A 17,891-nucleotide genomic window follows, 5' to 3' on the forward strand; every position below is an offset into this window, starting at 1 on the left:
CCTCCGTTGTCCCCCTTGACTCCCGTTGTCCCCCCTTGACCTCCCCGTTGTCCCCCCCTTGACCTCCCCGTTGTTCCCCACCCTTGACCTCCCCGTTGTCCCCCCCTTGACCTCCCCGTTGTCCCCCCCTTGACCTCCCCGTTGTCCCCCCCTTGACCCTCCCGTTGTCCCCCCCTTGACCTCACCCGTTGTCCCCCCCTTGACCTCCCCGTTGTCCCCCCCTTGACTCCCCGTTGTCCCCCCCTTGACCTCCCCGTTGTCCCCCCCTTGACCTCCCCGTTGTCCCCCCCTTGACCTCCCCGTTGTCCCCCCCTTGACCTCCCCGTTGTCCCCCCCTTGACCTCCCCGTTGTCCCCCCCCTTGACCTCCCCGTTGTCCCCCCCTTGACCTCCCGTTGTCCCCCCTTGACCTCCCGTTGTCCCCCCCTTGACCTCCCCGTTGTCCCCCCTACCTTGACCCTTCCCCGTTGTCCCCCCCCTTGACCTCCCCGTTGTCCCCCCCTTGACCTCCCCGTTGTCCCCCCCTTGACCTCCCCGTTGTCCCCCCCTTGACCTCCCCGTTGTCCCCCCCCCTCCCCTTGACCCCCCTGCCCTCCGTTGTCCCCCCCTTGACCTCCCCGTTGTCCCCCCCTTGACCTCCCCGTTGTCCCCCCCTTGACCTCCCCGTTGTCCCCCCCTTGACCCTCCCCGTTGTCCCCCCTTGACCTCCCGTGTCCCCCTTGACCTCCCGTTGTCCCCCCCTTGACCTCCCCGTTGTCCCCCCCTTGACCTCCCCGTTGTCCCCCCCTTGACCTCCCCGTTGTCCCCCCCTTGACCTCCCCGTTGTCCCCCCCTTGACCTCCCCGTTGTCCCCCCCTTGACCTCCCCGTTGTCCCCCCCTTGACCTCCCCGTTGTCCCCCCCTTGACCTCCCCGTTGTCCCCCCCTTGACCTCCCCGTTGTCCCCCCCTTGACCTCCCGTTGTCCCCCTTGACTCCCGTTGTCCCCCTTGACCTCCCCGTTGTCCCCCCCTTGACCTCCCCGTTGTCCCCTTGACCTCCCGTTGTCCCCTTGACCTCCCGTTGTCCCCCCTTGACCTCCCCGTTGTCCCCCCTTGACCTCCCGTTGTCCCCCCTTGACCTCCCCCGTTGTCCCCCTGACCTCCCCGTTGTCACCCCTTGACTCCCGTTGTCCCCCCTTGACCTCCGTTGTCCCCCCTTGACCTCCCCGTTGTCCCCCCTTGACCTCCCCGTTGTCCCCCCCTTGACCTCCCGTTGTCCCCCCTTGACCTCCGTTGTCCCCTTGACCTCCCGTTGTCCCTCCTGACTCCCGTTGTCCCCCCCTTGACCTCCCCGTTGTCCCCCCTTGACCTCCCGTTGTCCCCCCTTGACCACGTGTCCCACCCGTTGTCCCCCCCTTGACCTCCCCGTTGTCCCCCCCTTGACCTCCCCGTTGTCCCCCCCTTGACCTCCCCGTTGTCCCCCCTTGACCTCCGTTGTCCCCTTGACCTCCCGTTGTCCCCCCCTTGACCTCCCCGTGTCCCCCCCTTGACCTCCCGTTGTCCCCCCCTTGACCTCCCCGTTGTCCCCCCCTTGACCTCCCCGTTGTCCCCCCCTTGACCTCCCCGTTGTCCCCCCCTTGACCTCCCCGTTGTCCCCCCTTGACCTCGTGTCCCTTGCTCCCGTTGTCCCCCCCTTGACCTCCCCGTTGTCCCCCCCTTGACCTCCCCGTTGTCCCCCCCTTGACCTCTCCCGTTGTCCCCCCCCTTGACCTCCCCGTTGTCCCCCCCTTGACCTCCCCGTTGTCCCCCCCTTGACCTCCCCGTTGTCCCCCCCTTGACCTCCCCGTTGTCCCCCCCTTGACCTCCCCGTTGTCCCCCCCTTGACCTCCCCGTTGTCCCCCCTTGACCTCCCGTTGTCCCTGCCTCGTTGTCCCCCCTTGACCTCCCCGTTGTCCCCCCTTGACCTCCGTTGTCCCTCTGACCTCCGTTGTCCCCCCCCTTGACCTCCCCGTTGTCCCCCCCTTGACCTCCCCGTTGTCCCCCCCTTGACCTCCCCGTTGTCCCCCCCTTGACCTCCCCGTTGTCCCCCCTTGACCTCACCCGTTGTCCCCCCCTTGACCTCCCGTTGTCCCCCCCTTGACCTCACCGTTGTCCCCCCCTTGACCTCCCGTTGTCCCCCTTGACCTCCGTTGTCCCCCCTTGACCTCCCGTTGTCCCCCCTTGACCTCCCGTTGTCCCCCCCTTGACCTCCCGTTGTCCCCCTTGACCTCCCGTTGTCCCCCCTTGACCTCCGTTGTCCCTTGACCTCCCCGTTGTCCCCCTTGACCTCCCGTTGTCCCCCCTTGACCTCCCCGTTGTCCCCCCCTTGACCTCCCCGTTGTCCCCCCCTTGACCTCCCCCGTTGTCCCCCCCTTGACCTCCCCGTTGTCCCCCCTTGACCTCCCCGTTGTCCCCCCCTTGACCCTCCCGTTGTCCCCCCCCTTGACCTCCCCGTTGTCCCCCCTGACCTCCCGTTGTCCCCTTGACCTCGTTGTCCCCTGCTCCCGTCCCTTGACCTCCCCGTTGTCCCCCCCCTTGACCTCCCCGTTGTCCCCCCCTTGACCTCCCCGTTGTCCCCCCCCCTTGACCTCCCCGTTGTCCCGCCCCCTTGTCCCTTGACTCTCCCGTTGTCCCCCTTGACCTCCCGTTGTCCCCCCCTTACCTCCCCGTTGTCCCCCCCCTTGACCTCCCCGTTGTCCCCCCCCCTTTGACCTCCCCGTTGTCCCCTTGCCTCCCGTTGTCCCCCTGACTCCCGTTGTTCCCCCCCCTTGACCTCCCCGTTGTCCCCTCCCCTTGACTCTGCCCCCCTATTACCTCCCCGTTGTCCCAGCCCCCCGTTGTACCTCCTCCGTTGTCCCCCCCTTTACCTCCCCGTTGTCCCCCCTAACTCCCGTTAACCCCCCTCCGTGTCTCCCCTTACCTCCCGTTGTCCCCCTACCCGTTGTCCCCCCTTTACTCCCGTCCCCTTTACCTCCCCGTTGTCCCCCCCCTTTACCTCCCCGTTGTCCCCCCCCCCTTTACCTCCCCGTTGTCCCCCCCCTCCTTTACTCCCCGTTGTCCCCCCCTCCCTTTACCTCCCTCGTTGTCCCCCCCCCTTTACCTCCCCGTTGTCCCCCCCTTACCTCCCCGTTAGCCCCCCTCTCCCGTTGTTCCTCCCCGTTGTCCTCCGTGTCCCCCCCCTTTACCTCCCGTTGTCCCCCCCCCCTTTACCTCCCCGTTGTGTCCCTCACAGCGCCCCCCCGTCCCCTCGCCAGCTCTCATGTTTCTGCTCACTGGCTCTTCCTTTCCCCCACCAGACTGGAACACCCTCATTGTGGGGAAGCTGTCGCCATGGATACAGGTGGACTCTGAGGATGAGCAAGTGCGGAAAAACTCTGAGGAGGTGAGGCTGCTCCCAGTGGGAGAACACTGGCCTGGAATCCTGGATGCACTGTAGGGGGTGTTCCCTCGGGGCCGTCCCTCCCGGGCGTGCATTCTCCCGGGCGCGCCCTCCCTCTATCGCGCGCATTCCCCCTCTCTCTCTCCCTCGCGCGCTGCGCTCTGCCACATGAGCACAGTTTAGATTGAGCTGAGCAAAGGGTCAGTACTGATGGAGCGCCGCGCTGTCGGAGGGTCAGCACTGAGGAGCGCCGCGCTGTCGGAGGGTCAGCACTGAGGGAGCGCCGCGCTGTCGGTCGGAGGTCAGCCACTGAGGGAGCGCGCACGCTGTCGGAGGGTCAGCACTGAGGGAGCGCCGCACTGTCGGAGGGTCAGCACTGAGGGAGCGCGCACTGTCGGAGGTCAGCACTGAGGGAGCGCCGCACTGTCGGAGGGTCAGCACTGAGGGAGCGCCGCACTGTCGGAGGTCAGCACTGAGGGAGCGCCGCACTGTTGGTGCTGTCTTTTAGGCGAGAATCACAGCAGAGACTGAGGCCATTCAGCCCATTGTGTCTGTGCTGGCTCTTTTAATGGCAACCCATACGTGCACTGTTCCCCCAGTACTGCCTGCTCCCCAATTCCCCCATTAACTGATGCCCACCCTGTGTTTGAGCTGTAAACTGGGTTGCCCCACTATTTCCGGTGTGGGTGTCGTGTCTCCGCCTGTTCACATCGTAGCCACCTTCTCAATACTGTGGCACAAGCAGTGCGCCTCTCTCTCTGCTCCTGTTAGCTGGCAGTGAGCTCTGCGTGCAGCAGGAGGTCCCAGCAGTGTTGTTGGCGGACTGCAGTGCTGCGCTGCCTCTTAAAGGGTGGCAGCCCAAAAGAAATTGCTGCAATGGAAGTTGTGACAAAGTGAACACCAAGGCAGACATGGTGACGGAGTAGTGGATGGGTGCACTCATGACTGTGGGTTAATACGGGTGTTCAGGGTCATGGAGGTAGCATCGGATCTGAGACGAGGAGAAACTGGTTCATGCAGGAAGTTGCCCCTGCTCCGCAAGAATTCCAACCGTCAATTATCAAATCATAAACAGGAGCGGGCCATTCGGCCCCTCGAGCCTGCTCCAGCATTCAGTACAATTATGGCTGATCTTCCACGTTAACTCCACCTTCCTGTACTATCCCTATATCCCTCGATTCCCTTAGTCCCTAAAAATCTCTTGATCTCAGTCTGGAATATACTCAACAACTGAACCTCCACAGTTCTCTGGCAGAGAATTCCAAAGATTCAACACCCTCCGAGTGAAGAAATTCCTCCTCATCTCAGTCCCAAATAGCTAACCCCTGATCCTGACACTGTGCCCCCCCCACCGTGTTGTAGATTCCCCAGCCAGGGGGAAAACAGCCTCTCAGCATCTACCCTGTCAAACCCCATCAGAATTTTATACGTTTCAATGAGACCACCGCTCATTCTTCCAAACTCCAGGGAATGTCGGCCCATTCTACTCAATCTCTCCTCACAGGACAGTCCCCTCATCCCGGGAACCAGTCTGGTGAACCTTCACTGCATTCCCTCGAGGGTAAAGAGACCAGAACTGTCCACAGTTCTCCAGGTGTGGTCTCACCAAGACCCTGTACAATTGTCACTCTTTTAGAACATAGAACAGTACAGGCCCTTCAGCCCACGATGTTGTGCCGACCCTTTAACCTACTCTAAGATCAAACTACCTACATACCCTTCATTCTACTATCATCCATGTACCTATCCAAGAGTCGCTTAAATGTCCCTAATGTATCTGCTTCTACTACCACCGCTGGCAGCGCATTCCACGCACCCACCACTCTCTGTGTAAAGAACCTACCTCTGACATCTCCCCGAAAACTTCCTCCAATCACCTTAAAATTATGCCCCCTGGTGATAGCACTTTCCACCCTGGGAAAAAGTCTCTGACTATCCACTCTATCTATGCCTCTCATCATCTTGTACCTCTCTATCAAGTCACCTCTCATCCTTCTTCGCTCCAATGAGAAAAGCCCTAGCTCCCTCAATCTTTCTTCGTAAGACATGCCCTCCAGTCCTGGCAGCATCCTGGTAAATCTCCTCTGCACCCTCTCTAAAGCTTCCACATCCTTCCGATAATGAGGCGACCAGAACTGAACACAATATTCCAAGTGTGGTCTAACCAGGGCTTTATAGAGCTGCAGCATAACCTCGCGGCTCTTAAACTCAATCCCCCTGTTAATGAAAGCCAACACACCATACGCCTTCTTAACAACCCTATCAACTTGGGTGGCAACTTTGAGGGATCCCTCTGTTCCTCCACACTACTAAGAATCCTGTCTTTAAGCCTGTATTCTGCATTCAAATTCGACCTTCCAAAATGAATCACTTCACACTTTTCCAGGTTGAACTCCATCTGCCACTTCTCAGCCCAGCTCTGCATCCTGTCAATGTCCCGTTGCAACCTACAACAGCCCTCCACACTATCCACAACTCCAGCAACCTTCGTGTCATCGGCAAACTTGCTAATCCAGCCTTCCACTTCCTCATCCAAGTCATTTATAAAAATCACAAAGAGCAGAGGTCCCAGAACAGATCCCTGCGGAACAAAACTGGTCACCGAGCTCCAGGCTGAATACCTTCCATCTACAACCACCCTCTGACTTATATGGGCCAGCCAATTTTGTATCCAGACCGCCAACTTTCCCTGAATCCCATGCCTCCTTACTTTCTGAATGAGCCTACCAGGGGAACCTTATCAAACGCCTTGCTAAAATCCATATACACCACATCCACTGCTCTTCCTTCATCAATGTGTTTTGTCACATCTTCAAAGAATTCAATAAGGCTTGTGAGGCATGACCTGCCCCTCACAAAGCCATGCTGACTGTCTCTAATCAAACCATGCTTTTCCAAATAATCATAAATCCTGTCTCTCAGAATCCTCTCCAATAATTTGCCCACCACCAACGTAAGACTGACTGGTCTATAATTCCCAGGGTTATTCCTATTCCCTTTCTTGAACAAGGGAATAACATTTGCCACCCTCCAATCATCTGGTACTACTCCAGTGGACAGTGAGGACACAAAGAGCATCGCCAAAGGCGCGGCAATCTCTTCCCTCGCTTCCCGTACTATCCTTGGGTATATCCCGTCTGGCCCCGGGGACTTATCTGTTCTCATGTCTTTCAAAATTTCCAGCACATCCTCCTCCTTAACATCAACCTGTTCGAGCTTATCAGCCTGTTTCACACTGTCCTGACAAACGATCAGGTCCCTCTCACTAGTGAATACTGAAGCAAAGTATTCATTTAGGTCCTCCCCTACCTCCTCCGACTCCAGGCACAAGTTCCCTCCACTATCCCTGATCGGCCCTACCCTCACTCTGGCCATCCTCTTGTTCCTCACATAAGTGTAGAACGCCTTGGGATTTTCCTTAATCCTACCCGCCAAGACTTTTTCATGTCCCCTTCTAGCTCTCCTAAGTCCATTCTTTAGTTCCTTCCTGGCTACCTTGTAACCCTCTAGAGCCCTGTCTGATCCTTGCTTCCTCAACCTTAAGTAAGCTTCCTTCTTCCTCTTGACTAGCTGTTCCACATCTCTTGTCATCCAAGGTTCCTTCACCCTACCATCCCTTCCTTGCCTCATCGGGACAAACCTATCCAGCAGTCGCAGCAAGTGCTCCCTAAACAACCTCCACATTTCTGTCGTGCATTTCCCTGAGAACATCTGTTCCCAATTTATGCTCCCCAGTTCCTGCCTAATAGCATTGTAATTCCCCCTCCCCCAATTAAATATTTTCCCATCCCGTCTGCTCCTGTCCCTCTCCATGACTATAGTAAAGGTTAGGGAGTTGTGATCACTATCACCGAAATGCTCTCCCACCGAGAGATCTGCCACCTGGCCTTGTTCGTTGCCAAGCACCAAGTCCAACATAGTCTCCCCTCTAGTCGGCCTATCTACATATTGAGTCAGGAAACCTTCCTGGACACACCTGACAAAATCAGCTCCATCCAAACTATTTGCACTAAGGAGGTTCCAATCAATATTAGGGAAGTTGAAGTCACCCATGACAACAACCCTGTTACTTCTGCACCTTTCCAAAATCTGCCTCCCAATCTGTTCCTCCGTGTCTCTTTTGCTATTGGGGGGGGTCGAAAGAAAACTCCCAATAAAGTGACTGCTCCTTCCCTGTTTCTGACTTCCACCCATACTGACTCAGTCGACAAACCCTCCTCGACGACCTCCCTTTCTGCAGCTGTGATACTATCCCTGATTAGCAATGCCACTCCCCACCTCTTTTACCTCCCTCCCTATTCCTTTTGAAACATCTAAACCCCAGAACATCCAACATCCATTCCTGCCCCTGTGATATCTAAGTCTCCGTAATGGCCACAACATCGTAGCTCCAAGTACTGATCCATGCTCTAAGTTCATCACCCTTATTCCTGACACTTCTTGCGTTAAAATAGACACACTTCAACCCATCATACTGGCTGCAACTTTGCCCTGTCAACTGTCTAACCTTCCTCACAGACTCTCTGCACTCGGTATCTGCCTGTTCAACAGCTACCCCATCCACTGATCCGTAGCTCCGGTTCCCATCCCCCTGCCAAACTAGTTTAAACCCTCCCGAAGAGCTCTAGCAAACCTCCCGCCCAAGATATTGGTACCCCTCCAGTTCAGATGCAACCCATCCTTGTACAGTTCCCACCTTCCCCAGAAGGTATCCCAATGATCCACATATCTGAAGCCCTCCCTCCTACACCAGCTCTGTAGCCACGTGTCCAGCTGCACTCGCTCTCTGTTTCTAGCCTCACTAGCACGTGGCACCGGTATCAATCCTGAGATTACTACTCTGCTCGTCCTGCCTTTTAGCTTCCAACCTAACACCCTATATTCGCTTTTCAGGTCCTCATCCCTTTCCCTAGCTATGTCATTGGTACCGATGTGTACCACGACTTCTGGCTGCTCCTCCTCCCCCTTAAGAATCCTGTAGACTCGATCCGAGACATCCCTGACCCTGGCACCCAGGAGGCAACATACCATCCGGGAGTCTCGCTCGCGACCACAGAATCTCCTGTCTGTTCCTCTAACCATTGAATCTCCTATCACTATCACTCTCCTATTCTCCCCCCTTCCCTTCTGAGCCACAGAGCCAGGCTCAGTGCCAGAGACCTGGCCGCTGTGGCTTTCCCCTGGTATGTCGTCCCCCCCCCCCCCCCAACCGTATCCAAAACGGTATACTTATTATTGAGGGGAATGGCCACAGGGGATCCCTGCACTGTGCGCCTATTCCCTTTCCCTCCCCTGACGGTCACCCAGCTACCTTTATCCTGTAACTTAGGTGTCACTACTTCCCTGTAACTGCTCTCTATCACCCCCTCAGCATCCTGAATGATCCGAAGTTTATCCAGCTCCAGCTCCAGTTCCCTAACGCGGTCTGAGAGGAGCTGGAGTTGGGTGCACTTCTCACAGGTGAAGTCAGCAGGGACACCAGTGGTGACCCTCACCTCCCACATCCTGCAAGAGGAGCATTCATCTGCCCTGGGTTCCATCCCCTCTGCACTAAATTGACAACAGAGATTAAAGAAAAAGGAAAATCTTACCTTACCAAACCCTCCACACAAGAGTTGTTTTTTTTTTAGGTTAGAGGAGGAGGATGGGTGTAGTGTAGTGTTTCCGGTTTAGCCACTGCCCGAATATATAAGTTCACTTACCCATTACCCAGTCAGTGTACCCATTACACCAATCCCTTTGGGACAAACACTAACGTACCATTTACCTTCCCAATTACTTGCTGTACCTGTGGGTTAACTTTCTCTGATACATCTACAAGGACACCCAGATCCCACTGAGTGCAAACATTCCCCAGTCTCTCACCATTCAAATAATTCTATCCATCTTTCCTCCCAAAGTGGGTAACTCCCCGTGTCCCCACATTGTATTCCATCTGTCACCTTCTTACCCACTCACTCACCCTGCCTCTATCCCTCTGCAGCCTCTTTGCATCCTCCTCACTGCTTACTTTCCCATCATCAGCAAAGCTCCACACTTTACACTCAGTGCCCTCATCGAAGTTATTGGTGTAGGTTGTAAATAGCTGAGACCCCAGCACTGATCCTTGTAGCACTTCACTAGTGACAGTCTGTCGACCTGAAAATGTCCCCTTTATTCCTACTCTCTGTTTTATTGTCCATTAACCAATCCTCAATCCATGTGAATGTATCATCCCCCAATGCCATGAGCCCTAATTCTGTGGAGTAATCACTTGTGGCTTTTTGAAATCCACTGGTTTCCCCCCCCCCCCCCGCCCTCCCGCCATTATCCATCCCGACTGGTTACACCCTCAGCATATTTCAACATGGTTTTCCTTTCAGAAATCCATGTTGACTCTGCTTCAACTCATTATAATTTTCTAAATGCCCTGCTGTCACGTCCTGAACAATTGCTCCCCATGCTGGCTTCAGCTGACTCTCTGGGATCTTGCTGTGCTTGAGACGGCTGCCGCTTTTCCAACCTGAGCAACAATACAGAGATTGGTGGGGGTGATTGTGGGGGGCGGGAGTGGGGAGAGAGTTGCTTTGATCTGAGAGGCAGCAGTACTGGAGAGCAAATACCCGGGATTTCACCCTTTCCTTCTCGCCGTCCTTTCTCAGGCTGTGCTGCAGGAGCTGAACTTCGCAGCCTACCTCGGAGTTCCAGCATTCCTCATCCCTCTCGGACAGAGTAACAACAGTAATCTCGCCAGGCTACTGCTCAACCACCTGCTAACTGGACATCATTCCACCATCGTGAGTATCTAACCCAGTACTGTACCTGGGAGTGTTTGATGGGACAGTGTCAAGGGAGCTTTACTCTGTATCTAACCCCGTACTGTACCTGTCCTGGGAGTGTTTGATGGGGACAGTGTCAAGGGAGCTTTACTCTGTATCTAACCCCGTACTGTACCTGTCCTGGGAGTGTTTGATGGGGACAGTGTAGAGGGAGCTTTACTCTGTATCTAACCCCATACTGTACCTGTCCTGGGAGTGTTTGATGGGGACAGTGTCAAGGGAGCTTTACTCTGTATCTAACCCCGTACTGTACCTGTCCTGGGAGTGTTTGATGGGGGACAGTGTAGAGGGAGCTTTACTCTGTATCTAACCCCGTACTGTACCTGTCCTGGGAGTGTTTGATGGGGACAGTGTCGAGGGAGCTTTACTCTGTTTCTAACCCCGTGCTGTACCTGGGAGTGTTTGATGGGGGACAGTGTAGAGAGAGCTTTACTCTGTATCTAACCCCGTACTGTACCTGTCCTGGGAGTGTTTGATGGGGACAGTGTCGAGGGAGCTTTACTCTGTTTCTAACCCCGTGCTGTACCTGGGAGTGTTTGATGGGGGACAGTGTAGAGGGAGCTTTACTCTGTATCTAACCCCGTACTGTACCTGTCCTGGGAGTGTTTGATGTGGACAGTGTAGAGGGAGCTTTACTCTGTATCTAACCCCGTACTGTACCTGTCCTGGGAGTGTTTGATGTGGACAGTGTAGAGGGAGCTTTACTCTGTATCTAACCCCTGTACTGTACCTGTCCTGGGAGTGTTTGATGTGGACAGTGTAGAGGGAGCTTTACTCTGTATCTAACCCCCCGTACTGTACCTGTCCTGGGAGTGTTTGATGTGGACAGTGTAGAGGGAGCTTTACTCTGTATCTAACCCCCGTACTGTACCTGTCCTGGGAGTGTTTGATGTGGACAGTGTCGAGGGAGCTTTACTCTGTATCTAACCCCGTACTGTACCTGTCCTGGGAGTGTTTGATGTGGACAGTGTAGAGGGAGCTTTACTCTGTATCTAACCCCGTGCTGTACCTGTCCTGGGGGTGTTTGATGTGGACAGTGTAGAGGGAGCTTTACTCTGTATCTAACCCCGTGCTGTACCTGTCCTGGGAGTGTTTGATGTGGACAGTGTAGAGGGAGCTTTACTCTGTATCTAACCCCGTGCTGTACCTGTCCTGGGGGTGTTTGATGTGGACAGTGTAGAGGGAGCTTTACTCTGTATCTAACCCCTGTGCTGTCCCTGTCCTGGGAGTGTTTGATGTGGACAGTGTAGAGGGAGCTTTACTCTGTATCTAACCCCGTACTGTACCTGTCCTAGGAGTGTTTGATGTGGACAGTGTAGAGGGAGCTTTACTCTGTATCTAACCCCGTGCTGTACCTGTCCTGGGAGTGTTTGATGTGGACAGTGTAGAGGGAGATTTACTCTGTATCTAACCCCGTGCTGTACCTGTCCTGGGAGTGTTTGATGTGGACAGTGTAGAGGGAGCTTTACTCTGTATCTAACCCCGTGCTGTACCTGTCCTGGGGGTGTTTGATGTGGACAGTGTAGAGGGAGCTTTACTCTGTATCTAACCCCGTGCTGTACCTGCCAGGGGTGGATCTTGGGTGATTTCTGTTCTGACTGTGTGGTGATAAGGGGTCTGTTTCTGTGAGCTTTCACTGTGGGCTGTCTCCACTGACCCAGTGTCACCTTGTGCCTCACAGTTCTGGATCAGGGTGCCTCTGATCTCCTGGGAAGATATGCGCGAGGACATTGTGGAGAATGACCCCGTGTTGCGCTCGGAGGATTGCAGCGAAGAGGAGAAGACGTGGCTGTGGTAACTCTTTAATTTCCCCGATGCTGGAAAAGGGACCGATTGTGTGCTGACTGTTGGGCCGAGCCTCAGTGTCTGCCTTTGTATCAGTACAGACAAATCATCAAACAGCTTCCCACAGAGGGAGAACCTTCCACTCCATTTTTTTTGTGGCGGTTCATTGATCTGAGAGCGAATGGCCCGCCAGGTCGACTCAATTCGAATACAGCTGTGTGGTGTTGCTTCGTTCAAACACGTGTTTGATTGGTGGGTCACCTGTCACACGGTTTACAAACTAGATCCCTCAGAGAAAAACGTCCGGCTCTTCCCAATATTACCTTTTCTGTTGTGCAGGTTGTTTTGCCTGAATGCAAGCACCAATCACAGCTCCTCAATTTAAATACAAACGTGCAATGTTGGGTTCTTCAAACATTCCTTCAACTACTGGCTCTCCTGTGGCGTTATCCCGTGGAACACCAAGCCAATGGGATTGACAACTGACCTCTGATCTGGCCGAGCGAGCCACTCAAGGGGACTGCTCTCAGTCCCCTCTCTCTCAGGGTGATATCTGTACACTGACTGGTGTCTCTCATTCCCCTCTCTCTCAGGGTGATATCTGTACACTGACTGGTGTCTCTCAGTCTCTCTCTCTCAGGGTGATATCTGTACACTGACTGGTGTCTCTCAGTCCCTCTCTCTCAGGGTGATATCTGTACACTGACTGGTGTCTCTCAGTCCCCTCTCTCTCAGGGTGATATCTGTACACTGACTGGTGTCTCTCAGTCCCTCTCTCTCAGGGTGATATCTGTACACTGACTGGTGTCTCTCAGTCCCTCTCTCTCAGGGTGATATCTGTACACTGACTGGTGTCTCTCAGTCCCTCTCTCTCAGGGTGATATCTGTACACTGACTGGCGTCTCTCAGTCCCCTCTCTCTCAGGGTGATATCTGTACACTGACTGGTGTCTCTCAGTCTCTCTCTCTCAGGGTGATATCTGTACACTGACTGGTGTCTCTCAGTCCCTCTCTCCCAGGGTGATATCTGTACACTGACTGGTGTCTCTCAGTCCCTCTCTCTCAGGGTGATATCTGTACACTGACTGGTGTCTCTCAGTCCCTCTCTCTCAGGGAGATATCTGTACACTGACTGGTGTCTCTCAGTCCCTCTCTCTCAGGGAGATATCTGTACACTGACTGGTGTCTCTCAGTCCCTCTCTCTCAGGGTGATATCTGTACACTGACTGGTGTCTCTCAGTCCCTCTCTCTCTCAGGGTGATATCTGTACACTGACTGGTGTCTCTCAGTCCCTCTCTCTCAGGGTGATATCTGTACACTGACTGGTGTCTCTCAGTCCCTCTCTCTCAGGGTGATATCTGTACACTGACTGGTGTCTCTCAGTCCCTCTCTCTCAGGGTGATATCTGTACACTGACTGGTGTCTCTCAGTCCCCTCTCTCTCAGGGTGATATCTGTACACTGACTGGTGTCTCTCAGTCCCCTCTCTCTCAGGGTGATATCTGTACACTGACTGGTGTCTCTCAGTCCCTCTCTCTCAGGGAGATATCTGTACACTGACTGGTGTCTCTCAGTCCCCTCTCTCTCAGGGTGATATCTGTACACTGACTGGTGTCTCTCAGTCCCTCTCTCTCAGGGTGATATCTGTACACTGACTGGTGTCTCTCAGTCCCTCTCTCTCAGGGTGATATCTGTACACTGACTGGTGTCTCTCAGTCCCCTCTCTCTCAGGGTGATATCTGTACACTGACTGGTGTCTTTCAGTCCCCTCTCTCTCAGGGTGATATCTGTACACTGACTGGTGTCTCTCAGTCCCTCTCTCTCAGGGTGATATCTGTACACTGACTGGTGTCTCTCAGTCCCCTCTCTCTCAGGGTGATATCTGTACACTGACTGGTGTCTCTCAGTCTCTCTCTCTCAGGGTGATATCTGTACACTGACTGGTGTCTCTCAGTCCCCTCTCTCTCAGGGTGATATCTGTACACTGACTGGTGTCTCTCAGTCCCTCTCTCTCAGGGAGATATCTGTACACTGACTGGTGTCTCTCAGTCCCCTCTCTCTCAGGGTGATATCTGTACACTGACTGGTGTCTCTCAGTCCCTCTCTCTCAGGGTGATATCTGTACACTGACTGGTGTCTCTCAGTCCCCTCTCTCTCAGGGTGATATCTGTACACTGACTGGTGTCTCTCAGTCCCTCTCTCTCAGGGTGATATCTGTACACTGACTGGTGTCTCTCAGTCCCTCTCTCTCAGGGTGATATCAGTACACTGACTGGTGTCTCTCAGTCTCTCTCTCTCAGGGTGATATCTGTACACTGACTGGTGTCTCTCAGTCTCTCTCTCTCAGGGTGATATCTGTACACTGACTGGTGTCTCTCAGTCCCTCTCTCTTTCTGGGTGATATCTGTACACTGATTGGTGTCTCTCAGTCCTCTCTCTCAGGGAGATATCTGTACACTGACTGGTGTCTCTCAGCCCCTCTCTCTCAGGGTGATATCTGTACACTGACTGGTGTCTCTCAGTCCCCTCTCTCTCAGGGTGATATCTGTACACTGACTGGTGTCTCTCAGTCCCTCTCTCTCAGGGCGATATCTGTACACTGACTGGTGTCTCTCAGTCCCTCTCTCTCAGGGTGATATCTGTACACTGACTGGTGTCTCTCAGTCTCTCTCTCTCAGGGTGATATCTGTACACTGACTGGTGTCTCTCAGTCTCTCTCTCTCAGGGAGATATCTGTACACTGACTGGTGTCTCTCAGTCCCTCTCTCTCAGGGTGATATCTGTACACTGACTGGTGTCTCTCAGTCCTCTCTCTCAGGGTGATATCTGTACACTGACTGGTGTCTCTCAGTCCTCTCTCTCAGGGTGATATCTGTACACTGACTGGTGTCTCTCAGTCTCTCTCTCTCAGGGAGATATCTGTACACTGACTGGTGTCTCTCAGTCCCTCTCTCTCAGGGTGATATCTGTACACTGACTGGTGTCTCTCAGTCCCTCTCTCTCAGGGAGATATCTGTACACTGACTGGTGTCTCTCAGTCCCTCTCTCTCAGGGAGATATCTGTACACTGACTGGTGTCTCTCAGTCCCCCTCTCTCTCAGGGAGATATCTGTACACTGACTGGTGTCTCTCAGTCCCTCTCTCTCAGGGTGATATCTGTACACTGACTGGTGTCTCTCAGTCCCTCTCTCTCAGGGTGATATCTGTACACTGACTGGTGTCTCTCAGTCCCTCTCTCTCAGGGAGATATCTGTACACTGACTGGTGTCTCTCAGTCCCCTCTCTCTCAGGGAGATATCTGTACACTGACTGGTGTCTCTCAGTCCCCCTCTCTCTCAGGGAGATATCTGTACACTGACTGGTGTCTCTCAGTCTCTCTCTCTCAGGGTGATATCTGTACACTGACTGGTGTCTCTCAGTCCCTCTCTCTCAGGGTGATATCTGTACACTGACTGGTGTCTCTCAGTCCCTCTCTCTCAGGGAGATATCTGTACACTGACTGGTGTCTCTCAGTCCCCTCTCTCTCAGGGAGATATCTGTACACTGACTGGTGTCTCTCAGTCCCCCTCTCTCTCAGGGAGATATCTGTACACTGACTGGTGTCTCTCAGTCTCTCTCTCTCAGGGTGATATCTGTACACTGACTGGTGTCTCTCAGTCCCTCTCTCTCAGGGTGATATCTGTACACTGACTGGTTCTCTCAGTCCCTCTCTCTCAGGGTGATATCTGGACACTAACTGGTGTCTCTCAGTCCCCCTCTCTCTCAGGGTGATATCTGTACATTGACTGATGTCTCTCAGTCCCTCTCTCTCAGGGTGATATCTGTACACTGACTGGTTCTCTCAGTCCCTCTCTCTCAGGGAGATATCTGTACACTGACTGGTGTCTCTCAGTCCCCTCTCTCTCAGGGAGATATCTGTACACTGACTGGTGTCTCTCAGTCCCTCTCTCTCAGGGTGATATCTGTACACTGACTGGTGTCTCTCAGTCCCTCTCTCTCAGGGTGATATCTGTACACTGACTGGTGTCTCTCAGTCCCCTCTCTCTCAGGGAGATATCTGTACACTGACTGGTGTCTCTCAGTCCCCTCTCTCTCAGGGAGATATCTGTACACTGACTGGTTCTCTCAGTCTCTCTCTCTCAGGGTGATATCTGTACACTGACTGGTGTCTCTCAGTCCCTCTCTCTCAGGGTGATATCTGTACACTGACTGGTGTCTCTCAGTCCCTCTCTCTCAGGGTGATATCTGTACACTGACTGGTGTCTCTCAGTCCCTCTCTCTCAGGGTGATATCTGTACACTGACTGGTGTCTCTCAGTCCCTCTCTCTCAGGGTGATATCTGTACACTAACTGGTGTCTCTCAGTCCCTCTCTCTCAGGGAGATATCTGTACACTGACTGGTGTCTCTCAGTCCCTCTCTCTCAGGGTGATATCTGTACACTGACTGGTGTCTCTCAGTCCCTCTCTCTCAGGGTGATATCTGTACACTGACTGGTGTCTCTCAGTCCCTCTCTCTCAGGGTGATATCTGTACACTGACTGGTGTCTCTCAGTCCCTCTCTCTCAGGGTGATATCTGTACACTGACTGGTGTCTCTCAGTCCCTCTCTCTCAGGGTGATATCTGTACACTGACTGGTGTCTCTCAGTCCCTCTTTCTCAGGGTGATATCTGTACACTGACTGGTATTTCTCTGTCCCCTCTCTCAGGGTGATATCTGTACACTGACTGGTGTTTCTCTGTCCCCTCTCTCAGGGTGATATCTGTACACTGACTGGTGTCTCTCAGTCCCTCTCTCTCAGGGTGATATCTGTACACTGACTGGTGTCTCTCAGTCCCTCTCTCTCAGGGTGATATCTGTACACTGACTGGTGTTTCTCTGTCCCCTCTCTCAGGGTGATATCTGTACACTGACTGGTGTCTCTCAGTCCCTCTCTCTCAGGGTGATATCTGTACACTGACTGGTCTCTCTCACTCCCACTGTCAGGGTGATATCTGTACACTGACTGGTTTCTCTCGGTCCCCCTCTCTCAGGGTGATATCTGTACACTGACTGGTCTCTCTCACTCCCACTGTCAGGGAGATATCTGTACACTAACTGGTGTCTCTCAGTCCCTCTCTCTCAGGGTGATATCTGTACACTGACTGGTGTCTTTCTCAGTCGCTCACTCTCAGGGTGATATCTGTACACTGACTGGTCTCTCTCACTCCCACTGTCAGGGAGATATCTGTACACTGACTGGTGTCTCTCAGTCCCCTCTCTCTCAGGGTGATATCTGTACACTGACTGGTGTCTCTCAGTCCTTCTTTCTCAGGGCGATATCTGTACACTGGTGTCTCTCAGTCTCTCTCTCTCAGGGTGATATCTGTACACTGACTGGTGTCTCTCAGTCCCTCTCTCTCAGGGTGATATCTGTACACTGTCTGGTGTCTCTCAGTCCCTCTCTCTCAGGGTGATATCTGTACACTGACTGGTGTCTCTCAGTCCCTCTCTCTCAGGGTGATATCTGGACACTGACTGGTGTCTCTCAGTCCCTCTCTCTCAGGGTGATATCTGCACACTGACTGGTGTCTCTCAGTCCCTCTCTCTCAGGGTGATATCTGTACACTGACTGGTGTCTCTCAGTCCCTCTCTCTCAGGGTGATATCTGTACACTGACTGGTGTCTCTCAGTCCCTCTCTCTCAGGGTGATATCTGTACACTGACTGGTGTCTCTCAGTCCCTCTCTCTCAGGGTGATATCTGTACACTGACTGGTGTCTCTCAGTCCCTCTCTCTCAGGGTGATATCTGTACACTGACTGGTGTCTCTCAGTCCCTGTCTCCCAGGGTGATATCTGTACACTGACTGGTGTCTCTCAGTCCCCTCTCTCTCAGGGTGATATCTGTACACTGACT

The 17,891-nt window shown here is 53.9% G+C and overlaps 1 protein-coding gene across 1 annotated transcript in view; it reads left to right on the forward strand.

Annotated features, from left to right (window-relative positions):
- Positions 1 to 3,313: 3,313 nt before the first annotated feature.
- Positions 3,314 to 17,891, forward strand: part of prmt5 (protein arginine methyltransferase 5) — a gene marked incomplete at its 5' end in the record, with an annotated part of 59,839 nt that continues 45,261 nt past the window's right edge. The window contains 3 exons of the mRNA XM_068025212.1: positions 3,314 to 3,399; positions 10,038 to 10,172; positions 11,896 to 12,008. Of these exons, the coding sequence (XP_067881313.1) occupies positions 3,314 to 3,399; positions 10,038 to 10,172; positions 11,896 to 12,008 (334 nt within the window). The remainder of the gene's footprint in view (positions 3,400 to 10,037; positions 10,173 to 11,895; positions 12,009 to 17,891) is intronic.

This window comes from Heterodontus francisci, unplaced genomic scaffold (assembly GCF_036365525.1).
Source record: "Heterodontus francisci isolate sHetFra1 unplaced genomic scaffold, sHetFra1.hap1 HAP1_SCAFFOLD_1526, whole genome shotgun sequence".
Taxonomy (NCBI): Eukaryota; Metazoa; Chordata; class Chondrichthyes; order Heterodontiformes; family Heterodontidae; genus Heterodontus; species Heterodontus francisci.